A 26,151-nucleotide genomic window follows, 5' to 3' on the forward strand; every position below is an offset into this window, starting at 1 on the left:
ATTGACTCCCTCCGTCCCTGATTCGAATGGGCTTTGAAACAGATCCCTTTATAAAAATGCACGCTGGGTGCAACATCCCTGAAGTCATGAGACAAGGTAAACTTCATATGCCAGATAAACACTCACTGGAGTAAATGCATTTACTTAGACACATTTTAAACAGTTCAGGGAAAAGGGGTTCTCTCCCCTTGATAATTTGCAGAAATCATTCAAGTCACACTTAAGTATATAGAACTTCATATATACACATTTTACAGTGGGCAGTTGTATGTTCAAAAGTCACTGGACCAGTTGAGTACACAAGCATTGGGTATTAGGGGGAAAAGAATTGAAGGGAAGAGGGAGAGGGCTTACCACTCATTACATGACAGATAAAGTTACACACTATGGAAGTCTGAAGTTATCAATAAATTAGATTAACAATTCACATATGCTGGTTTTCATACTATGGAAACTGTTGAAAAGATCACGGAGACACTCAGTATTTAAGTAGGTCTGAGGCAAAAACAGTATCATAAGCTGTTTATTCTGGAGGGGTGTCAATACAGGAAATGCTCAAACTGGCACTGTCGTGGTCATTTGTGTCAATGTCATTGGAAATCAATTTTCCATTCCTACATAGATTGTGCTTATCGCCCCATCCTCTAATTTAGAAACGGGATGAACTGTAGAAAATCCACAGACTCCTGACATCAAACGGTAAAGGATTTAGGTCCCCCCCCCCCCCCCCCGGAAAGTAGCTTTGACAAGTATAAAAATGTTACCCTAAGTGCTAGATATTATGCTAGACATTTATAAATTTACAGTTATTTATTTAATTGCTTTCATCACTGGGACTGAGTAATCAATTCAAGGTTGAGAATGTTTTAGTTTAAGCCTCTTCGGATAAAAGCACAGTGATAGGTGATGGTTCTTGCTTTTCTTTTCTTTTCAAATATGGTGAGAAATGGTGAAAAAATGATGCTATCTGAAAGCTAGGAAGGTAACTTGTCTAGAACAAAGCTACAGCTCAGTCTTTTAACTGGACCGGAACACATGAGAGCAGGCAAACCTTGGCTTTACCTCCATTTACCAAGATAAGGAATTTTCTGGGATATTCTGAAGAGCAATGCAAGTATATCAAAGGAATTGTATGGAATGTTTGGGTTTTACTGAAGTTATAGGCCACAGACCTTTACAAAAGCAAAAAGCATGAATTTAAGATGTTTCTACATAGTGTCCACACCACCAACTTCTTTGAAAGGCCAAAGGTTCAACTTAAAGAAAACTGGATATTTTACAGAAAACTAAAAATGAAGATGAGCAACTCACTGCAGTATTCCACATTACACTCAAGCATTTGTAAGCTCCACCAAAAGAGACATTTCTCCCATTTATATTATATCCAGGCTCTTAAAATAGGACTTTGAACAGGAAAAGCCACCATGGTCAACTGGTTTTCAGTTGACAATTCTAACTCCACTGAACTTCAAATGTTTTACAGTAGTTTCAGTAGTCCAACATCAGTTAACAGGCTGCTCTTCCTAAGTTAGTGTTGCTCTTCTCTTGTGGAACACACACACACCAGACTAAGACAGTATTCTTATCCTGTTCTACAAAGTTAAACTTTGGAGTGAAGAGCTGGTAAAAGTTGGTCCAACCAGTTTTTAATCTTCATCTAGACTGCATTTCTAGGTGTGCCATTGTGAGTCACTGCTTTCACGTTTGGGGTGGTTGCTTGATTGCAGGTTCTATGGGAGACAACACCTACTTCAAAGACTTCATGAATAGCTTTGCGAAAACAATGGAAGTTGTAGTCTATCAAACCTGTGGGGGGGGGGGGGGGGGGGAAAAAAAAAAAGGTTCTTCAGTTCAGTATCTCAAATACCCAATGAAACTTAAATTAGCATAAAGTAATTGTTTAATTTATTAAGAGATTTCTGAGCAGTGAAAGACTTTGTAGAAACCAAAGGAGTCAGAGGTAAGTTATTGTGCAGAATATTTAATTAAATAGTGCCAATATTTATTTACACTGTTTCACTTTTTAGTATGTGAAGGCATCTGTTAGGAAAGTATAATAAAATATGCCAAAACAGTAGATCATGATTGAGTCAAGAATCTACCTAAGAATCCTTCAAAGACCTGTTTAAAGCCACTGTCACTTGTAAAGCAGTCTTCCTCACCTATGTTAGATCTGTTTGGTCACTACTTCAGCATTACTTATTTGGGGGGGTGGGGGGGAGGGAAGTGTTAGCAGTGATTTTTGACTGCTAATAAAAAGATCTTATATGCCACAATTTACAGGCAGCCACAGAGGTGGGATAAAATGAAGATGAACAGTGTAGGAAAAGGAATCATGTAAAATTAAATATGGCCAAAAACAATAGTAAAGTAGAACTTCAGTTACAAAACAGACCAGTCAACCACACACTTCATTTGGAGCTGGAACTATGCAGTCAGGCATCAGCAGAGACCAAAAAAATAAAGGGAGAGTTTAAAAAAGATTTGACAAGGTAAGGAAACTGTTTCTGTGCTTGTTTCATTTAAATTAGGAAGTTAAAAAGCAACATTTTTCTTCTGCATAGTAAAGTTTAAAAGCTATATTAAGTCAATGTTCAGTTGTAAATGTCTGAAAGAACCACCATGTTTTATTCAGAATACCAAACATTTCAGAGTTACGAACATCCATTCCTGAGGTGTTCGTAACTGAGGTTCTACTGTACACTACAATTCCATCCCTAATACTGCTTTTGAACTCCAATTCAGTAAATGATGTTGTGAAAACTGTTTAAATCTAAGTTCAGATCAAAAGGCCCAAACTGGAGTAAGAACAAAGAACCACTAAACTTTGTAATTATTTTCTAGCATAAATACCCTTACACTATGAGTGAACATAAACAGTAGCTCCTCCTATTGCTGTTTTTCCTCTGATGTAGTTGTTACAGAGGCAAATTACTCAGCCAAAGTTAGGCTATCCAGCCCTTATATTAGTGGGAGGAGAGATCAGAATTAAAACGGTTTTAATTTATTTCCACATACTGCAGAGAGAATGAGATGTCTTTACATTCATCTCTTTTGGAAGAAAAAAAAAAAAGTTAACTCAAAGAATGCAAGGTACAAAGACATCCAAGGTTTTATCTTATCTGAAGGAAGGTAATGATGGTCAAGTTGAAAATCATTTTTAATTAGACCTTCAGTTGCTTCATAAATCAACATAAGATCTTTTAAGTGACAAAATGCTTTTTCCTATATTGAAAAAGAAAAAAGCTTTTTCAGTCAAAGTGCTTACCTTTGCGCTCAAAGCTTTCTTCTCTAAGAATGCAGACAAGTGCCAGAAACTTTGTCACTTCCTTTAAATATAGGACAGTTGTATTATTGAGTTTGATAATTGCCATAGACTCTTTATCATAAGCACTTCCACTGCCATCTTCCTTTAAACTACAATAATGAAACAAACGAACCATTCAATATACACTGACAATTTAGATAGCTTTTCAGAAAAAGAACACTTTGTGAATGCTCTACCCCACATGGCTTTATATGAGAAAGACATGAAAAGGGGAGAAACTCGGCAGCAAATACATTTAGCAAACCCTGATATTCTTATCTCAAACCAGATGTGGGCACAAAATTTCCTTAAGGTCAAATCAGCAACATTGAATCATACCTCCAATCAACATCCAGTTAAGAGAGCAGGTTTGAAGCTAAGCATTTCATTTTACCTTTGTATTAGGGAGATAGGGTGGTCATGTCTCCATAGTTAAGGTTGCCATTCAGATCCATCAGCTACCTGTAACTTTGGCTAGAACTAGTTTGGTATCAAAATTGCTAGTTTCACTTAGTCAAAGAAAATTGGTCAAAATGCAAGTTCAAACATTAAAATATTGAATTTTGTCTCATTGGCTCTTCTCAATCAAAGGCTGCTTGTTACTACCCTTTAAACATACCATTAGTTAAATCTTATACACAGGCTACATTTGAAGAAGTTGTGTTATATATGTCAATTATTATTTAATTACAAGTGTGTGGTGACCACAGAAGAGAAGTACAGAGAGGTTAAGTTTTAAGACCCTGTGTGGACATGCAGCATTATTTCACTGTCTCACCCTGATAATTAAACCAGATGGGCCTCAGAACCAACACAAGAGAAAGGGCTAAAATGTCCCTGCTTCTAGCTTTCTTGTCTCAGAGCCAAGAAGTCTCAGAGAAAAGTCCTATGAAGAAACTGATTGAGAGGAAATTTAGGCAAGGATATATGGAGAACTTTTCACAAGTACAGCCCTGCCTCACGACTGCTTCTTACATTTAAGCCATAGAATAAATGCATCTCTCATGAAGGGGTGAAGAAAGGAGTTTGGACAAGACTACTGGAAGTGTGGTATTGGAGACAGCACAGGACCCCACTTGGTCTGTTAGAATTCCCCCTCCCACCCCCAGCTTATATGACATAGGGTCCTTCTACAGTCAAAAGAGCTTCCTTTAGCTCAAGTAGTAGAGGCCTGTGCTTTGAACTGAAATACCAGGGTTTTAACCCTGTATTTACAGAGGATTAAGGTTTGTTAATTTGTAGGAATGAATTCACTGCAGAACAGCATTCGAATGTGTTTTCTTGTATGGAAAAAAAAAAAAGAGACTGTGTGGTTACAGATAATTAAAGGTTACACTCATGGAACTACTCATTAGCAGCCATCACTACAGAGCTGCAACTACAATTCTGTGATAAAGTTCTAATTTAACATCTGCTAGTTTATCCCTGGAAAAAAGTATTTTCAGCCATAAAATTGCATATTTGTAACACACTGTATACAGTTAGATCTTATAAAAATCGAGAGTATAGGCCAACTTAAACTACTAGTGGCTTTGCCATCACAACCTACTTATTTGGTATAGCAAAGCACACTTTAAAGAGTCTTCTGAATATCAGGCCATGTAGCACTGAGCACATCAACTTCACTAGAAACTGCTGGGTGTTGGAAGCTCAGAACTCCTGAAAACCAGACCACTTATTTGGGAGTCTAGATATAGACTTACAAAATTAATGTTAGATCCTTGTTTCTGGAACTCTTGTGCCTATATTATGGAAAGAGACAGTTAAGGGAAAGAAGATGAAGATATTCAAGTATTTAGCTACCTTAAAATGGCAATTTAATTAGTTAAAGGAGCTGAAATGGAGAAGGTGTAACGTATTGATACATTAGAATTATAATGAAGCCTGGATGTCAATTTAAAGGCACGTGATTAAGAAAGCTGCAGTTAAGTAAGTTTTAGTTGTGTGTACTTTTACCCCTTAGTGTTTAGCAACAGCATGTATGTACTCCAGAATATACTTCATTTGCTCTTTTCTCTGTTGAAAGTATTTAGAGCAGTGGTGTTCTCCACCTAGCCCACTCGCTGTATCTATATGTGGCCTTGCATGACAAATTCGGGTTCTACAATATCTCACTTTTAATTTAAAAGCAGGGAAGTCTCTTGTCAAAGAAACACCTGTGTCAAATTTGGAAGGTTAACTCATGCAACACTGTCTTCCTGGTTGTGTAATAACTAAGAAAGTGAACACCCTTGCCCAACAGTTAGTCTTGTGTATTAACTTTTAAGTCTATTGAAAACATAAAAAGCCAAGAACTAACTAACTATTTAACTGCTTCACTGTTGAGTGGATGGAATGGGTAGGGAGTAGGAATCTGGAGTTGTGGCATGGAAGGAAATCCAAAGGGGAAGAAAAAAAAAAAAAGAGGGAAGAAACAGGAGAGAGGATGTAGAAGAAAGAAAAGAGGGGCAGAAACAGTGGTCCTATTTGTGAGCCCATTTTCCCATACATGATGCTGAATGTAATAAGGTACTGAAAGAAATACTATATTCTACTCGATCTACATAAAACTTCACACTGATATCGGAGGAAGATCCATCAAGGATTGACAATGTTATTTATACCTCACCCCTTGGGTCATAATTAAGAATGGAATTCAGCCTTCTCCATGAGTCTGACACCTTTGAGTGAGAGGGTATTTCCAAGCAGATATCAACACAGACTAAAAAGACATCCTATCCGTAATTGCATTAGGGCCATATTCTGGTTGTGAGTCAAGAGAAGCTGAAGCACACACTGCAGCAGTATATGTTCCACCTCTGGAGGAAAGAATGAACCTTCTTATTGCTCTAGCAACCACTCTGAGGCAGTGCGACATCCATTAGATACCACTTAGATGGGGAGCTTAGACTAGGCTGCAGAGGAAACAGTGTTCAGTCTGCCTCCATCAGAAAGGTGTTAACCAAGGCGGAGCCTGGCCTGCTCAAAAAGTAACTTCCCCCAGGCAGTCAGAACATTTTGAATCAGTGTAGTTTCATTGCATTGTTAATTAATGCTCATTAGGAAAGTGTATAAGAACAGGGGTGGATGGTATTGAATTTGTAGGCCTTTGTACAGCACTCAAAGATATTAATGGATTTACACTCAACACAACTGAGGCAAAAATGTATTATTCACATTTTAAGGCAGAAGCTGGGGCTTAGAGAAGTTAAGGTCAGAGAGGTCTGTTGCAGACTGAAAAATCTCTCATCTGCACAACCCAGTCCTGTTGCTGAACCAGAATACCATCTTTCCTCTCTAAATGGACCAGAGAAGAAGCTCTATAGTCCACCTCAGCCTGTAGCTAAGGGGGCTGACATGTTTACATGAAGCTTGCAGCTCTCATCTGCCATTTTATAGAGCTTATCTTAAGCCAACTCTCTAAAAGGATTTGTCACTTACCCATATATACAAGACACATCAATCACTACATCGATCATGTCACAGCACAGCTCATATGACTGCATGTCCACAGGGGAACTGTCTGTCGCAATGTAGATTTTGCTGACTACATCAAAGAGAAAGGCTTTTTCAATGCCTGAATTCTTCAAAAAGAAAGAATTGGAGATGCATACTGAGTCATCAGAACATCTAAATTTTAAGAAGTCTTATATAGAATTCATAGTTTCACATTTTTAAGAGCATAAAAATAAACAGAATTTCAATTACTCAAAAGGACTAAAATGGGAATAGGTTTGAACAGTTTCCATAGTCTCCAGAGATTCTTTACAGGGCACTGCATCAGCCTGGAAACCTGTTAGCAAAATGCAGCTAGCTAACTGAATTATCAATGTTGCAGTTTAGCTGATAGAAAATTTAATGATGAATGAATTATTTGCCATAAAAGGCCATTATATAAGCTACCGAAAAAATGTAGAAGGCAACATTTTAAAACCCCACTACTGATCAGTTCATGAGTTTTTATGGTTAATAAAGACTAAATTTCACTACAATTTCCCCAAGGACCTAATTGACAATTACTTCTCTACCTTCTATAGAATTTTTCCTCTTAGCTGCACATGTGCAGCTGCCAATAAACTAGCCCTATCCACGAAATGAATTCAGTAATGAAAGGTGAAGGACAAGTATTACTATGAACAAATTATATGCAACGGAGTTGTGGCGTGTCAGTCCCAGGGTATCGAGAACAAGGTGAGAGAGGTAATCTCTTATTGGACCAACTTCTGTTGGTGAAAGAGACAAGCTTTTCTCTGTAGGTAGCAATCACACCATAAGTAGCCCAAATGATGTAGGGAATGGACATTCTGATGGGAAAGAGGGCAATTAAAATCAGCTACCATATTTGTGATTGCATGAAGAGTATCAGATATTATAGAAGCTAACAACATCAGAGGACACTGAAGCGATCACATGTCCTTAACAGTCACTTCTTTGAAAATATTCTGACTGGATGACCTAGGGTGCATGTACGCATACTGAAAGTCCACCAAATGCCTACCACTGGCAGTAAACAGGTTCAAGTGAGTGCAATATAGATTTCAGTCAGAATCTCTATTTATGAACCAAAATAAGTGTTTATTGTAGCCTTTCCCCAGGTGGTTTGTATACCACATCTTCCCAATTTGGGCACGTATCCAGGACTTCTCTCTGAAGATTATTCACTGGCCACTTCCTTATTAAGTTTATACTCCATGTTCTATTCTTCAATGTGTTACACAGCTCCGTTCCAACCAACACTTCCATTTTTATCCCTTTATCTGGCTAGGTTCCTACAGAGTCATATCAACAGGATATCCAAGCACTTCCTTGTCTCCAGCTATACAGCATGAATAAGTGAGCACACACACCCTTCACTCATTTCCTTATCAGAAAGGTGCAACTTGAAAAAAGCCTATGATAACAACGATCTCTTAATGTTTGCCATACACAGTCCTCCTCATCCAAACCCTTCTGTCATCTTTCAACTCTACTATTCTGCTTCCTCTCACCAAAGGATATTTTCAGGAAATTAAAAATAAATTTCAGTGTAATCAACAGAAAACAGCAACACTACCTCTAGCAAGTAATGCTCTCAATGAGCAGTTTTCCCTTCCTGACACTGTGCAATTATCTGTAATTGACTAAAACCAGGTCTATACTGTAAACTTTCACCAGCATAGTTATGTCAGTGAGGAGTATAATGAGATGCGATTTATGACTAACATAGCTGTGCCAGTAAAAACCCATAGTGTAGATGCAGTTATACCATCAGTGTGCTTTTGCTGGTACAGCTTATTTCACTGGCAAGGGTGCAAGAGGAGCCTGGAATATGCTAAATCCGCAAAAAGCACAATTTTGCCAGTATAAACTATTTTTAAATATATGCTGTAATGTATTTTTAAACTAAGTTTAGTAACTAAAAAGTAATATTGCACTTACTGATATAAAGATATTTAGTAGGTTTTCCAAGGTTGGCAGTTGTGGAATGAGTTTTTGTACAACCTTACTGAAGGCTTCAAATATTGAATGGTCATAGATACTGGTCAAATAAAAGCTGTGGATTTAAAAACAAAAAAATCCAATCAGAAAAGTTAAGTGTAAATCAGTGCTGCAATAAATTGTCAGAGTTAAAAGTCCTAACATTTGAACTCTATTGTTTTATCCAAGTTCTACTGGTACAACACCACTCTGCTGCTACAGAAATCAGGAGGCATTTACAGAGTTGTTGGAGTAAGCATAGGATAATCTCCCACGAAAGCAGGAGAGAGAGACAGAGACAAAGAAGTTTGGGCATGGTTTTCACAGTACCTTTTGCTAGCAGTACCACAACCTCTGGCAGAGAGCTATTAAAAATGTATTTAAAAGGCCCAGGCCATTCCCTTTCAGAGATTTAAATTTTATAAAACTTCCTGTTTTCTGCCACTTCCACTTCAGTCATGTCTACACTGAGTGGTGTTAGAACCAGTGGCAATTTTTTTAAGATTTCCCCAGAGTAGAGATGGGGAAAGAAAGAAAAATAGACATTGACCCCAATGTACTCTCAGGCAGAACAATTTGAACAATTAAATATCAATAAGCAAATGACAGCCCATCAACCATGGCTAGTTAGCGCTGACAGTGAGTAAAGAAAGAAAAAGTGAGTTACACAGACACTAAAAAATGCTTTACTACTTGATGGAGCCAAACTTGCAATGTGCAATACAATATAAATTTAAATTAGCATGGAATTGGCAAACAAAATAAAGCCAGGATCATGTATCACAAATTATATTTTCTTTTTTGACAACTCATTTAATTTTAATTAATGCTTAGTTCTATACTAGTGAATGTTCTACGGTATATTTTGGTAAGACTGAAGAAGTCTTTGTAATCTTAGTATCAAAGTGTGGACGAGACCTCATTAAAGTCCCTCGTATTAAATCTGATGAGAAATTAAAGAAAAAAAGTCACCAGTTTCATGTATACAGTTGTGAGATTGATAGAAATTTTGACATGTAACACTCACCTAAGATGAAGTTTTTCAAGCCCAGCATCTGCAAGATCATCATTGGCTCTCTGATGAATATCCCTTTGAGTTTCTATTTTATGGTCATCTGACAGACCATCAACTTTATGAATAAAAACCTCAAAGTTCATTTCTGGATTGACTTTGTAGGCTTTAGAAACTGTAATGTGGAGTCTTGTTAAAGCTTCCATGTAGTCATCCTGTATATCAGAGTAGACAGGGGTTAATGTCACACCTGTCAGCCAATTAACTGATCTTTCTTTGCTATCCCCCTTCTATTCCACTCTTTGCACACATATAAACAATAGTGAAATGAAAACAAATTTTATTTCCACCTTTGAATAGAAGTGTGGAAGAAACAAGCAGGTTTGGAAAAACAGAAATCCAGGTAGTAAGTTCTAAATCCTGTCCGGTCAACTTTAAAGAGGATTAGATCTCATTCACAACATAAATGCACTCACTTAAAAACAAAGAGACAAACAAACCAGAGATATAAACCCTACTCCTGGGGGAATTCTGCGCCACTGCGCATGAGCACAATTTATGTCCCCTGCAGATTTCTTTGCTTCCCCATAGAAAAATGACTTTCTGATGGGGAAGCAAAGGGAAGCCACAAGAGCGGTTATGCAACCCTCCACAGTAGTATGTTTCAGGGGTCCAGGGCAGCCAGCAGAGAGGTAAATCACTGTGGGGCAGGGGGCGGGAAGACCCGGCTGGTGGCTCCTACCCTGTGCCGGGCTCAGCTGCTAGTCCCAGCTGGATTGGGGAGGATGGGACTTCCTCTTCCCCTGCACAGCATCCGGGGCCATGTCAGACCCACCCCCAGATTTCTCCCCCAGCTGCAGGAATCTCTGCAAACCTCCTCCCCCCCATGAGCCCCACTCTCCCTGCACCTGGACCAACCCAACAAGCCACCTGCACCTGGATCTCCACCCCACTGAGCCCTATTTCCCCAGCATCTGGACCCCGCCCCCCACTGAGTCCCCCATACCCAGACGCCCCGCCCCTGCTGAGCCCCAGCCACCTTCACCCAGACTCCCCTGCAGACTCTCATTACTGTTGCACCCAGAACCCTCCAACAAACCCCTGTGCAGCCAGATCCCACCCCTGCACTTGGGGATCCCCCACTGAGCCACCCACACCCAGATTGCCCCACACAGAACCCTCTCAACCCACACCTGTATCCCCCCACACTAGGATTCTGCCTTGCTGAGCCTGCCTGCCTACACCTGGCAAGGAAGGGCAGGGTCCTGGGGTGTTTCTGGGGCAGGCCCAGTCCTTGTGCTTTGTCAGGGTTGGGTGCAGCCTCTCTGCTGAGTCCATGTCCCAGGGGGCAGCTGCACTGTGATCTCCCATCTCTGTGAAGCTAGTGGCCTGTGCTCCCCAATGCCATGCTGGAGCCTCCACATTTATTTGACTAATAAAATTTGCAGAACTTTACAGAATTTTAAAATATTGTGCACAGAATTTTAATTTTTTTAGCACAGAATGCCCCCAGAAGTAAAACGCTCAAAGGTGTCAGCCAAACACTAAGAACTAAGACAGAGGATACTGGACTATATGGACTCTCTGGTTTGATCTAGTACAACAATTCCTATATCCATTAAAGCGGCTAAGCTAGGATACTGGCCCCTTACGTTTCAAAGTAAGCTCAGGTTTAAAAAAAAAAGTGATTGGTTCTAGCCAGTGTTAGATTTTAATTTGTAAGAAAGGTTTTTAAACAGTCACCAGTCGCCTCCACCTCAAATAGTAAGAAAACGCTCCACTGTTATTAGCTATTTATATCTACCTGTGCATCAATTACATATATCAGTGCCCCTGTGCCTCTGAAAATCATCTCATAATCAAATGTTGGGTCAAAAAAGTCCATTTGTCCAGGAAAGTCCCATATCTGGAAATTCACGAAGGAACTGTTGGATATGTCATCTTTGTAAATCTTGTTGGTACTCTCCAAAAACAGGGTCTCATTGGGAGACATTTTATGAAACACCACCTGTTAAAGAGAAAGTGAAGACTAATTGGCTTTTGAAGATTTGACAAAAATCATCAAGTTAAGAATGCTGCCTTTTTCTCTCAGAATGAACAGAAAAAGTAATAATGACGAGAGGATAAAGTCACGCAGTCAGTATGCTACCTGCCAGTGAAATACAAGTCTCGGAATGGAAGGAAAGCTTTAAAAACACATAGCAAACATTGTTTATTTTATCTGATGAAGGAAATTAATCTCAAGTTAAGTAGCACTAAATTGAAAACTATTATGTGGATTTTACAAGTCTGAATTATCCCATCCCCCACTCAGCAAAAGACAAGTTGCTTCTTTTCCCATTGTATTAGTGTAATACAGTGCCCCGAGGTCATCTGTGTACTACCACAATAACTAACTGGGAAGCTATAACCAGTCTTGTGGTTGTGGCCATGTAGTATTACAAGTCTTTGGTTCCCTAAGTGTTCACACTTTTCATTTCAGTGGGATAATTAAAACTTGGACACCTTAACTAAGGGTTACTACCACTCCAGGATGAACTTTACAAAGTCAGAAACAACCTGTTCTAAAGCTGCGATAAAAGTTAAGAAAATTTTAACAGATTTCCCAGTTTTAGAGACACCCCCCCCCCCCACCCAACCCCAAAAAAAATCACAAGAACTGTAGTTAGTCTAACTGAAATAGGATTAGGACAATAACACCACAACAAATCATTTGCTTTGCTTACTGACAAATTTGAGAACTGCTGGCCCCATTCCCTTCAAGAATAAGTCTAGAATAAACATCTGAAAGAGAAGGGGGCAATTTTCAAGTTGCAGTTAGTGAAAAATAATAATATTTTTATTATTATTTATTAAACAACATAGTGACTGCACTAGTAGTAATTATTTACGCTAGGGTAATCCCCAAAGACCCCCAACTGGGATTGGAGTCCCAAATATAGGTAGTGCTGTATGAACTGAAAAGAAACATTCCCTGCCCCGAGATAGCGTACAGTTAAAGACAGCAGCTCTAGTAGCACAAATTATATGCCACAACTGCATGTTCAACCCCACAAGTCATTTATAACTGAACAATTAAGTGGCTTAATAGTTAAGTATAGGAAAAAGAATATGGATTTATATAGCACCTTTTGCAAGAGTCAAGATTTTTTGAACGAGCTTCACCCACCTCCAAAAATGAGCCATCTCTGGGGCAGAATACAGCAACCACTGTTACAGAACCAATACCACAACACAATAGCTTCAGGACAAGTTAAGAACAGCATGTTTAATTGCTACACAGCGAAATTTAGGTGGGTACAAGTAATTACTCAAGTTAAGATTTGAGATCATTAGGATTAAAGCCTGCTCTTTCAAAAACAGCCAGGAGAACCTTAAATACCAAGAGCAGACAGGACCAACCTTCAGCCTTGAAAGGTAGGCCTTTTATCAGCATGATGCCCCACGAAGGCAATGTAAGGGTGTTGGTTCAGTGCTGACCCAGAGACCTGGTCCTGGAATGGAACAGACATCTAAAAAAAGCTGGTACCACAGAAGTACCATCACATACTAGAACAGGGAACTTTCAGTCAGAAGACCTGAATTTTATTCCTACTACTGACTTGACATGTGACACTAGACAAGCCACCTAAACTCCAGCTCATTTTACCCAATACCGGTATAACAGTAGTTATCCAAATATTCAAAGGGTGGCAAGAATTTTGAAAAAATTTACATCGTCACAAAGAGTGGAAAGTTACATAAATCTATCACAAGATTTCTGCAATCTTGGGCCAATCTCTCTCAAAACAGATATTTTTGTGAGATTTCAAGACAGAATATGAAAACAGGCCCCTTTCAGTTTTAGATACAGTCCAGAACTAGAAAATTTAAAGTTACAATTCCAAGATAGGAACTCAGGGACGTGGCAAAATTTGCAGAAAGCAAGGCCTGGTCTACATTACAGAGTTAGGTCAATGTAAGGCAGCTTACATCAACCTAACTAAGCGTCTACACTACAACATTACTCCTGCCAATAGAAGTTGCCTATGACACCAACTTAAAAACTGCATCTTCATGACAGGAGTAGTGCTTAGGTTGAGGTAGTTAAGGCAAATGAGTGTTTGTGTAGACACTGCATTACTCCTTACATTGCCTGTTGGCTGTCAGCTCACGGCTGGAGGAGCCTCCCCCGCCCTGAGCTGTCAGCCCCCCACATTACCCCACTTAAATCAGTGCAAACACTGCTTGTAAGGATGCACACCACTTGCAGAAGGAGGGTAGTATGGACATAAAAAAAACCCACATGTTTCAGAGTAGCAGCCGCGTTAGTCTGTATCCGCAAAAAGAACAGGAGTACTTGTGGCACCCTTAGAGACTAACACATTTATTTGAGCATAAGCTTTCGTGGGCTACAGCCCACTTCATCAGATGCATAGAATGGAACACATAGTAAGGAGAGATATATATATACATATATACACACACACACACACACACACACACACAACATGAAAAGGTGTGAGTTGCCCAAGAGGCTAATTAATTAAGAAAAAAACTTTTGTAGTGATAATCACGATAGCCCATTTCAGACAGTTTGACAAGGTGTGAGGATACTTAACATGGGGAAATAGATTCAATGTGTGTAATGGCTCAGCCATTCCCAGTTTCTACTCAAGCCTAAATTAATGGTATCTAGCTTGCATATTAATTCAAGTTCAGCAGTTTCTTGTTGGAGTCTGTTTCTGAAGCTTATCTGTTGTGAAATTGTCACCTTTAAGTCTGTTACTGAGTGACCAGAGAGATTGAAGTGTTCTCCTACTGGTTTTTGAATGTTATGATTCCTGATGTCAGACTTGTGTCCATTTATTCTTTTGCGTAGAGACTGTCCGGTTTGGCCAATGTACATGGCAGAGGGGCACTGCTGGCACATGATGGCATATATCACATTAGTAGATGTGCAGGTGAACGAGCCTCTGATGGCATGGCTGATGTGATTAGGTACTAGGATGGTATCACTTGAATAGATATGTGGACAGAGTTGGCATCGGGCTTTGTCGCAAGGATAGGTTCCTGGGTTAGTGTTTTTTGTTGTGTGGTGTGTGGTTGCTGGTGAGTATTTGCTTCAGGTTGGGGGGCTGTCTGTAAGCAAGGACAGGTCTGTCTCCCAAGATCTGTGAGAGTGAGGGATCATCTTTCAGGATAGGTTGTAGATCTTTGATGATGCGCTGGAGAGGTTTTAGTTGGGGGCTGAATGTGACGGCTAGTGGCGTTCTGTTATTTTCTTTGTTGGGCCTGTCCTGTAGTAGGTGACTTCTGGGTACTCTTCTAGCTCTGTCAATCTGTTTTTTCACTTCAGCAGGTGGGTACTGTAGTTTTAAGAACGCTTGATGGAGATCTTGTAGGTGCTGGTCTCTGTCTGAGGGATTGGAGCAAATGCGGTTGCATCTTAGAGCTTGGCTGTAGACAATGGATCGTGTGGTGTGTCCTGGATGGAAGCTGGAGGCATGTAGGTAAGTGTAGCAGTCAGTAGGTTTCTGGTATAGGGTGGTATTTGTGTGACCATCGCTTATTAGCACAGTGGTGTCCAGGAAATGGACCACTTGTGTGGATTGGTCTAGGCTGAGGTTGATGGTGGGATGGAAATTGTTGAAATCATGGTGGAATTCCTCAAGGGCTTCTTTTCCATGGGTCCAGATGATGAAGAGGTCATCAATGTAGTGCAAGTAGAGTAGGGGCGTGTTAGGGGACGAGAGCTAAGAAAGCGTTGTTCTAAGTCAGCCATAAAAATGTTGGCATACTGTGGGGCCATGCGGATACCCATAGCAGTGCTGCTGACTTGAAGGTATATATTGTCCCCAAATGTGAAATAGTTGTGGGTGAGGACAAAGTCAAAGTTCAGCCACCAGGTTTGCCGTGACATTATCGGGGATACTGTTCCTGATAGTTTGTAGTCCATCTGTGTGAGGAATGTTGGTGTAGTGGGCTTCTACATCCATAGTGGCCATGATGGTGTTTTCTGGAAGATCACCAATGGATTGTAGTTTCCTCAGGAAGTCAGTGGGGTCTCAAAGATAGCTGGGAGTGCTGGTAGCGTAGGGCCTGAGGAGAGAGTCCACATAGCCAGACAATCCTGCTGCTAGGGTGCCAATGCCCGAGATGATTGGGCGTCCAGGATTTCCAGGTTTATGGACCTTGGGTAGCAAATAGAATACCCCTGGTCAGGGTTATAGGCATGTGTCTGTACAGATCTGTTCCTGTGCTTTTTCAGGGAGTTTCTTGAGCAGATGGTGTAGTTTCTTTTGGTAATCCTCAGTGGGATCAGAGGATAATGGCCTGTAGAATGTGGTGTTAGAGAGCTGCCTAGCAGCCTCTTGTTTATATTCCAACTTATTCATGAAGACGACAGCACCTCCTTTGTCAGCCTTTTTGATTATGATGTCAGAGTTGTTCCTGAGGCTGTTGATGGTGTTGTGTTCACCACGGCTAAGGTTATGGGGCAAGTGATATTGCTTTTCCACAATTTCAGCCCATGCACATTGATGGAAGCAATCTATGTAGAACTCCAGTCTGTTGTTTCGACTTTCAGGAGGAGTCCACGCAGAATCCTTTTTTTCTTAATGTTGGTACGGAGGATTCTGTGGGTTAGTATGTTGTTCAGAGGTGGGTTGGAAATATTCTTTGAGTCAGAGACGTCGAAAGTAGGATTCTAGGTCACCGCAGAACTGTATCATGTTCGTGGGTCTGGAGGGACAAAAGGAGAGGCCCCAAGATAGAACAGACTCTTCTGCCGGGTTAAGAGTATAGCTGGAAAGATTAACAACACAGTGATTACTGCAGTGGCTATATATCGACCTAACTAAGGTCGACTTAATTTTGTAGTCGAGACAAGCCCCAAGATTACTCAGGTTAATCGAGTCTGGAGAAAACTGACAAGCTTCAGAGGGACCTGACAACAGTGACCTAACAGGAAAGCAGTTTAAATTCATTGTTAACAAATGCAAAGCAATGGATATTGGAAGGAATCATTTGAATGATTTACACACCTTACTGAGCTACAAGTTAACAACAACTCAGGAAAAGAGACTTGGGTATCACTGTGGGCAGTTCAATGAAGATTTGATAGATATGCATCACCAGTCAAAATGCAGCAAACAGATGGGCAACAAGAATGACTCAGACAACTAAAACTTAGGAAAAAACTTTCATAGGAAGAGATGGGGACTGTTTAGAGTTAAGATGAATGAGAGGACATAACAATGGTAAACAAGGTAAATAATGTCAGAGAAAGCAAGCTGAACAGCAGTGCCTGATAGTTTACATAAGAAAAAAAGGGATAATTAAATTGATCAAAACAAATAATTTCACACAGTTCACAATTTACCTACGTCACTCACAACCACAAGATACTGATAGGTCCAAGTACTTAGTAGGGTTCACAAACAGACTGAATGGTTATACAGATAACAATATCATCCAGTTATAGTAGCAAGAAATTAAAGAGTTTTGGAAAGAATCTATCTAAACCCTTCAGGACATCTTCTAAGTATTGGAGGTTAGGACAAAGCTTTTCCTGTGGATAGATTATTCCATAACTGCCTACTGGAGGGTTTCTTGCATCTTCCTCAAAAGCATTACATATCAGCCACTGCTAGATACAGGGACTAGACTGTGCTGACAACACAGATATGGCAACTCCTATCAAGAAAACTATCATTGGGCCACAGCCAACAGAAGGAGCAGCATTAGCTATATATTAAGACTAGATATCCAATTCATCAGGGAATACCACTAGCTATAAGCAATGCTCCAAAGAATATGGCTGTCCACAATTTCATGGAGTCCAGAGCTGGCTTTTGTCTATTGATTCTTATTGTGCTTCTCAGCAGCCATCCACAACCTTTTCTTCTAGTTTCTTGGGCCCCCCGTACCACAACACAGAGTTTGAAAAATCCACTTGCCCACATCAAGTAGGAATCTTTTCCAAGCAACAGTCATCAGCTTGTCTACAATTTGTGGAAGGCCCCTGCTGGCAATGCTACCCCACACCAGAAGAGGGCTCTGCATATGTGTGAGCCCCTGCGAATTCTACCCCAACACTCCATAAGGCAGTGGTTTAAAAAAAAAATTCTGGGGACCCAGTTGAAGAAAATTGTTGATGCCTGCGACCCAACGGAGCTGGGGATGAGGGGTTTGGGTGTGGGAGGGGGCTCTGGGCTAAGGCAGGGAGTTGGGGTGCAGGAGGGGATCAGGGCTCTGGGGTGGGGGTGCAGGCTCTGGGGTGGGGCCAGGGCTGAGGGGTTTGGGGTACAGGAGGGGCTCTGGGCTGGGGCCAGGGATGAGGGGCTTGGGGTGCAGGAAGGGGTTTCGGGAGCTCAGGGCTGAGGCTGGAGATTGGGGCGCAAACTTACCTCCGGTGGCTCCTGGTCAGTGGCGCAGCCAGGGTGCAGAGGCAGGCTTCCCACCTGTCCTGGCACTGCAGCCCATGCTGCACCCTGGAAGCGGCCAGCAGCAGGTCCAATTCCTTGGCAGAGGTGCGCAAGTGGCTCCGCACAGCTCACGCCCAGTCAGTGGTGCTGACAAGAGTGACCCAGTGCCTTATGCTGCAACCCAGTAATGGATCGCAACCTGAACTTTGAAAACCACCACCAGAAGGCTTATTAGATCCTTCCATATACAGCACTCGGCTGGATGGCGTGGTACTGGGGGATTCCCAGTACAAGAGTCCTCTGCTAGGGTGGCAGGTAGAGACCTTCTCTGGTCTTCAAGCAGTTCAGCTCCATGTTTCCTGTTTATTGAGCAGGCTAGGAGCCGCAAGCAGAGGACTGTATGGGGGACAAATGACCTCCTCCCACTCCAGCAGAGAGCAGCGCTGTGTGAGGCCCAGTATGAATACTATTGCCAGACAAGCATTCAGAAGTCATGAGTCAAGCACCCCCAAAATCATGAGATTAGTTTAATCATGAGATTTAAAATAATACATTTGGAGGATTTTTTTTAATCTGCCTTCTGGACTTATCTTTAGGTTTCACTTTTTCCAGTATTTCTCCACAACCATGAGTCAGAAACTTTTGTTAAAAACTCCAAATTACCTCCAAGTCCAGGGCTTTAAACAAGAAAGACTCATGACAATAAAACTGTGAACGTTTACATATCTGGTGACAGCAGCATTATTTTGGAGCTCCGAGCTGAGTCTGTGTCTGACTGAGGTTATCATCATCATCGGCAATCCCTCAATTCAGGGATGATCTGTACCACAGATTTACAAAAGGGTCCTGAGATGACTCAGGAGTCCCATCCTGGAACCACAGATCCACCCACAGTAGGTACAGACATTTCTTGGTGGGTCAGCTGCCTGCTGGGAGAAAGTTTTTTCTTTTTCCTTCCTGCTCTCTTTCAGCTTTGAGGAGAAGACGCTTCTCCCCAAAGCGGGCCACTGCCTGATGGAGAATGTGGCACCATTGAGATCTGTTGGTGGCTTGCTCTTCCCAGCTTCTGATGTCCACATCAGTTTTCTTGAGATGCATTGTCAGTGTGTCTTTGTAGCATTTCCTCTGACCACCATGGGGCAAGCTGAAAGTAGAGGACTTGGTTTGGGAAGTGAGAGCCTGGCATCCGCACACAATGTCAAGCCTAGCAGAGTTGGTGCATGAGGTTATATGGTCACCCCAGCACTTGAGATGGAGGAGAAAGGAAATAAACCCAGGGGAGTAGGCAGAAAGGGTGGCCCAGCAGACCACTGAATTTCATGCTGTTAGGAAGGCTTGTCCCTTTGGCTAACAGACATTGAGAACTCTTATCAAGGCTTGACCAGAAAAATCAGGTTATTGCTAAGATTGCTACTGCCGTGGCAATGCTCTACACTGCGATACTCTGACACCGCTTTACACGGGGGGGGGGGGGGGGCACAGAAAAGGGCTTAGCAAGGAAAGCTATGTGTAGACTCTGAAGACCTGCAGGCAAGAATTGAGGATCACTGTAACACCGCTGCATTTTTCTAAAATTAGATTTCTATTTTGAAGCTCATCACAATGACCTTGATGGGCAGAATGCCCTAGCAGCCCTATGAAGCCTAACAGCAAGTCTAACACATTGTTGTCATTTGTTGATGTATTCACCATCCAGAAGTGTCCATCTTTCTCTTTGCCTCAAAGAAGCAAATCATCCAGAAGATCTAATTATGCTTTTGCCCCCACAGATAATGAAATCTGAGTAGCTCCCAAAAATGTTAAAAAGAACTAAAGGCTTGTCTGAATTGGCAATTTTAGTCACAACAATGCAGATTCATCACGCTGGTGTGGCTTACCCTATTTTCAAATCAACATGTAGATAAAAATCTCAGAAACATCTGCCTGTTTCATTTCCTGAGACACACCTTGGTTTTGGGGAGAAGACACCTGGGCATCAGGAATAAAAAAGGCTGTAGCCCAAACTCAAAGTGAAGCATACATCTCTGCAGACAGAAAATGCATTTTTGGGAAATAAGAACCTTCTTGTTCAACTTCTCTATATGCTGCTGCTTTAAAAAGAAGAAGTTGCCTACTAACCAGTACAAAGCGGAGAGAGGAGCTCTCCTTAGAAACAAGCCACATAGAGGATTCAAGACAGTGCAGGTGGCACTTACCCCTCAGCCAGAGAGACAAGCAGCAGCGCCACCCTCCCGCCCGCCGGGCTGCCGGCCTGTTAAATACCCCTGCCCTAGGCAGCTTACCACACAATTTACTGCGGAGAGAAGGAAACCGTAGGACCAAGCAAGCTCAGGGCCCATTTCAATGCTTTTTTTTTTTTATACTCTAGGTGTGCGTATTAACGGGGTAGCCGTGTTAGTCTGTATCTACAAAAACAACAAGGAGTCTGGTGGCACCTTAAAGACTAACAGATTTATTTGGGCATAAGCTTTCGTGAGTAAAAACCCCCACTTCTTCAGATGCATAGAGTGAAACTTTCACTCTATGCATCCGAAGAAGTGAGGTTTTTACTCACGAAAGCTTATGCCCAAATAAATCTGTTAGTCTTTAAGGTGCCACCAGACTCCTTGTTGTTTTTGTAGAAGTGCCTATATAACCAGTACCAAGGCCTTAACGGCTGCTCAGAGAAGGGTTCGTCTCAAGATTCGGGTGCCTCATTTATGGTGCGGGATATAAAGGGAGAAGGCGAGAGTCGAAGTGAAGGTGCAAATACAGCAGCTACATCTTAGCCCCCGCACCCCTTGGCCACCCCCTGGAGCCTCTATCCACGAAGAGCCCCTTATACTCCCGCTTCCCCCCCCCGGCCTCACCTTCTGGATAGACGATTTCCCGCTGCGCCGCAATCCCATGAGTAGAATGCGGGGCTTGGAATCCGCCCCGCCCGGGCCGCCCCCAGCCACGCCCGGGACGCCACTGCTTCCACCAGGGCCGGAGCCCCCGTCCAGTTCCGCCTCCTCCTCTTCTCCGTAGCCGAAGTCCTTGGGGAACGAATCCGACGCGCCAAAACTGCCCCCGATTAAAGCCGGCTCCTCCGTCCCCCCCACCGAGCCCGGCCCCCCAAACTGCAGCGCCATCCCCACAGGCCGCCCGCTCCAGCACTACCGACCCCACGAACCCTCGCTCTCACTCCGCCTAGGGCGGGCTGGAAGGAGCCCCCGAGTCCTGCCGCGTTAATGCAACCTAGCTTGCCTCCGCGCCGATTGGCCGAACCTGACAATCGTGAGTTTTGATTGGCTGGGGCCAGCAGGGTAGGCTGACTGGGATCAGGTGATGAGTCACCTGATTATACCGCTTCACGTGACGGAGGGAGGTCGGAAGGGGCCAAGTAGCTGGGATTCCATTCCTCGGGGGGACACGCCCCACGGAGATGGACCACTCCCTGCATGGGAGGAGGCGGTGCCTGGATGGGGGTCAGATGAGGGTTGCCCCTCACGACTGCGATGGGTGCACAAAAAACCCGGAGCCTGGCCGAGCGGACCCGTGGGGCAGGGGAACCTAGAAGCGGAGCCCGAGACTCGCTTTCCGCTGCTAGGTAAGGATGGGAGGGTTGTGATAGCTGCCAACTTGGGGGCTAGAGTGGTACAAGGCACAACACGCCTCCCGCCAATCCAGTCTAAGGAGACCTGCTACCTGAACACGTCTGCTCCCTCCCCGACCTTATGAACAGTGAACGAAATCACCCCCTTAATGCAGAAGTAGCTTAGGGTTGCCAACCCTCTAAGACTGTCCTGGAGTCTCCATGACGTAAAGATTAATGTTTAATTAAAGATTGTCATGTGATTAAATCTCCAGGAATTTATCCAAAGTTGGCAACTTTACAGTGAATACCAGCAATATCTCAGCTCTGATTTACCTAATGAACTGCCACCCTAAATCATTTGTCAGCTAGATAAAAGTGATAGCACGTGTGGTGAAGGGATGGCCATCCCAGCCTATAATATAGTGTAGCCATGGAGACTGCTAGCATTTATCACCTTAACTTCATCCATTCCTCACATCTTGTCCTTTAGCATATAGTTCATTAAACATATATTTATAGATCTTCAGTGGTGGGTTTTTGCTGTGCAATGTAATCAATCCTCACAGTTGTAAATAGCAAGGAATAGAACTTACCTTTCAGATATGAAAAACAATATTTAATCTTAATACAATTTAACTCATTTTTAATACTGCTACTGAAATTATCCACTGTACTTCAGGCACTTTGTGCTAGATGAGTCTTAATGTTAGCCTGTTCTGAAAGATATAACATTCACATCAGATGAGTTAACTCCTTCAAAAAAGCTTATGAAAAGTTAGGTTTAGAACTCTACAGAAGAATATTTGCAGATTACCTTAAGAATCATAAGGCCTGTTTTCATAGAATTGTAGAACTGGAAGGGACCTTGAGAGGTCATTGAGTCCAGTCCCCTGCACTCATGGCAAGACTATTATCTAGACCAGTGGTCCTAGAAGATCTCCCGGTCGATCGCCATCTCGGGGGGCTGACTCCCTACCCTGGCGCACTGCTCCCACCTGCAAGCACCACCCCCGCAGCTCCCATTGGCCAGGAGAGCTGCAGGCAAAGTGCTTGCAAAGGGGCAGTGCACAGAGCCACATTCCCCCACCCCCAGGGGCATGTTGGCCCCTTCTGGGAGCAGTGTGGAGCCAGGGAGCCTACCTTAGCCTCACTGCACCCACCACCGATCAGAAGCCACTGCAGGTAAGTGCTGCCCAGTGGGAGGCTGCACCTCAACCCCTAGCCCTGACCCTCCCCCCCAGAGCCAGCACCCCATATCCCCTCCTGCACCCCAGCCCTGACCCTCCCAGAGCCAGCACCATGTACCCCCTCCAGTACCCCAACATTCTGCCCCAGCCTGAAGCCCCCTCCTGCACCCAAACTCCCTCCCAGAGCCTGCACCCCAACACTCTGCCCCATGCTCAGTGCAGAGCACCTCCCACACTGCAAACCCCTCAGCCCCAGCCCAGAACCCACACCCCCTCCTGAACCCCAACCCCCTACCCCAGCCCGGTGAAAGTGAGTGAGGGTGGGGATGGAATGAGTGGGGCAGGGCTTTGGGGAAGGGGCAGGGCCTCAGGGAATGGGCGGGGTAGATCTTGGGTTGCCCTTAGATTCAAAAAGTGATCTTGGGCGTAAAAAAGTTGGAGACCACTGATCTAGGCCATCCTTGACAGGTGTTTGTCTAACCTGCTCTTAAAAATCTCCAAGGATGGAGATTCCACAACTTCCCTAGGCAATTCATGTAGTTGTAAGATGATTACCAACATATTGCATAAAATGTTTCAAGATATTTATATCCAAAAAAAGTCAAGACAGTAAACTTCTGATGAAGCCCTTTATTCAGTTAAGTAACCAAAAGGTGAAAGCATTCCTATTCACCACGCTTCTCTTCTGGAGGTGGTTCATACTGAGACAGCTGTAGAATTAAAAAAAAGGAGTGATTTTGTTAGCTATAGAACGTTAAAAAAAACAAAAACAAAAAACCCTGAAGGCATATTTTACCCCAACAGGAGAGAGGAGTAATTGTTTTATAGCAAGCTTTATTCTACAAATAGGTCCACTTATTTTCAAAGACAACAAACATGCCCGATAAACCTTTTTTTTTGTGGGGGTGAGGGGGAAGGGAGAATGCAATGTATTGTGCAAAAATGCAACTATAAGAGAGAGAGGCTTTTAAAGGTGCAGGGCAGGATTTTCAAAAGTTCTTAAGTGACTTATAAAGTCAGGAGATTTCAGCACACAAGATCCATTAAATGCTTTTGACAGTTTTCCCCACTGACAAATATTTAATTTCTTACTTTAAAGAAGAGAGGGTTTTACATTGTGATTGCCCAATACTGGCTACTCTTGAGTTAGTATTGGGAAGAATGAGTGGCATACATTCTTGTATGCTGTACTGAAATATGCTGGAGTAAAATGGTCTGACTGCCACCACTAGAATGGGTATTAGCTATTCATGAGACTATTCCAAGGAGTAAAGTTTAAAATAGAGGACAAACCTACCATCAGAACCTTAGATCAAAAATTCACACTGATTTAGTGATAATTTGGCCACTTAAAATACACCCTGAATTCTCCAATTATAGATACATATGTATAAAAATTAAGTAGCTGAAGACCAAGTAGATTTCACCAGAGCCTTTGAAAAGAATCCCAGACATAGGGAAGGTTAAAGTAAATATTAGAATATCTAGAATCTGCCACTCAGTTTTAATTTTGCATTTAAAATGTTTCTCATTTATGGGTTAGAAATTCCTAGCCTGATCGAAATATTCATCTGGCATTTACAATAATGTTGGATTAAATTTATCACAGTGTGCTGCCAGCAACAGTTGCTGAAAAGGTGCTCCATGGCTTTTGCACACCAAGCTAGCTACAAAATAAAATGTCTGGACTGTATGAATGGATCTTAGTCAAGTTTTGCTTTTCAGTTAATTACATGTACTGTTCTTCTACCCATAACAAGAGAATCAGATTAGCAGGTTTTCCCCCTGTGCAGAGAGGTCTTTACACAGGCACCCAGCTGAAAAGGGAAACTTGCTAGTTACTTAAACTTGCTACAGTACTTAATGGAAAGGGAAAATAAATGTTTCCTCTTTAATGCTCTGCATGCTAAAAGAGTAATGAAGGAAGTTGATTAGAGTACAATTTTGCTCACAATCCTCTCATCTAAAAGTTGTTCTGCTGCCTTTCAGAAACCCAACAAAACTCAAAGACCCAGGGGAATGGGTGACTGTGCAGGACAAAAAAGACAGATGGAACAAAAGAGGTAAAGTGCATAAACAGTAGATAAGAGGGGAGAAGAGAGAGTACTAATCAATAAGGAGAAAAATTTCAGAGATACAGAGGGAGGAGAGACACAAGGAAATGAGAGCAGAAAAATTGGTGGTCCTAATGACACTCTGAATCATTCCTGATTTCCCCAACAAACTTGGTTACTGCCTGAGGGCAGACTCTTGCACCTTTTCACAGAATTGTGGCATATGGCCCAAAACTCTATAACTCTGGCCCACACACTAAGGTATAATTCAGCCCTCATTACTGAATGAGTTTATCAGATCTCTTAGACCACTTTCATAGAAAAGTCCCCCTTCTTCTAAAGTCAGATTACTCTCATTTTAAGCCATCCGTGACAAAAAAAATGCCTGCAAGATGCAATAACTGCATCCATGCTCCCACCACAACCCATCTAATTTTTTCCCCTCAAGGAAGCATTCCCATTTTAACCCAAGCCAGGACCATTTAGATAAGCATGACAGCTTGACTCAGCAGAATGTTCAAATCAAATACTTATAGTCTTTTTACTGTAAAACAAATGTGGACAAGAGTGATCAAGTGGATATAGTGTACTTGAACTTTCAGAAAGCCTCTGACCTGGTCCCTTATCAAAGGCTCTTAAGCAAACTAAGCAGTATAAGAGGAAAGGTCCTCTCATGGATCAGCAACTGGTTAAAAGGCAGATAAAGGATAGGAATAAATGGCCAGTTTACAGAATGGAGAGAGGTAAATAGTGGCATCCTCCTCCCACTCCCCCTCCTCCAGTGACCATTACTGGGACCAGTGCTGTTCAACATATTCATCAATGATTTGGAAAAAGGAGTAAACAGTGAGGCAGCAACATTTGCACGATACAAAATTACTCACGATAGTTAAGTCCAAAGCCAACTGTGAAGAGTTACAAAGGCCTCTCACAAAACTGGGCGAGTGGGCAACAAAATGACACATGACATTCAGAGCACATAAATACAAAGTAATGCATATTGGAAAACAATCCCAACTATACATACAAATCCATGGAGTCCAAATTAGCTGATGCCACTCAAGAAAGTCATTGTGGATAGGTCTCTGAAAATATCACTCCATGTGCAGCAGCAGCAAAAAAAACAAAAAAACCCACTAACAGAATACTAGGAACCGTTAGGAAAGGGAAAATAAGACAGAAAACATA

At 42.3% G+C, this 26,151-nt stretch overlaps 2 protein-coding genes across 2 annotated transcripts in view; both read right to left on the bottom strand.

Annotated features, from left to right (window-relative positions):
- Window positions 1-21,276, bottom strand: RRAGC (Ras related GTP binding C). The gene is made up of 7 exons (XM_026657143.1): window positions 21,013-21,276; window positions 11,560-11,763; window positions 9,771-9,970; window positions 8,705-8,819; window positions 6,728-6,870; window positions 3,269-3,417; window positions 1-1,806 (listed from the first exon to the last, which is right to left on the bottom strand). The coding sequence occupies exons 1-7, from the start codon at window positions 21,274-21,276 to the stop codon at window positions 1,658-1,660; spliced, it is 1,224 nt and encodes a 407-aa protein (XP_026512928.1). The 3' UTR covers window positions 1-1,657.
- A 2,248-nt stretch (window positions 21,277-23,524) lies between these two features.
- The window catches only part of MYCBP (MYC binding protein), a 10,531-nt gene continuing 7,904 nt past the window's right edge, over window positions 23,525-26,151 (bottom strand). Inside the window, exon 5 of the mRNA XM_026657185.2 lies at window positions 23,525-23,619. Coding sequence (XP_026512970.1) covers window positions 23,575-23,619 — 45 coding nt within the window. The 3' untranslated portion in view covers window positions 23,525-23,574. The remainder of the gene's footprint in view (window positions 23,620-26,151) is intronic.

This window comes from Terrapene carolina, unplaced genomic scaffold, assembly GCF_002925995.2.
Source record: "Terrapene carolina triunguis isolate 2854851 unplaced genomic scaffold, T_m_triunguis-2.0 Scaffold236, whole genome shotgun sequence".
NCBI lineage: Eukaryota > Metazoa > Chordata > Testudines > Emydidae > Terrapene > Terrapene triunguis.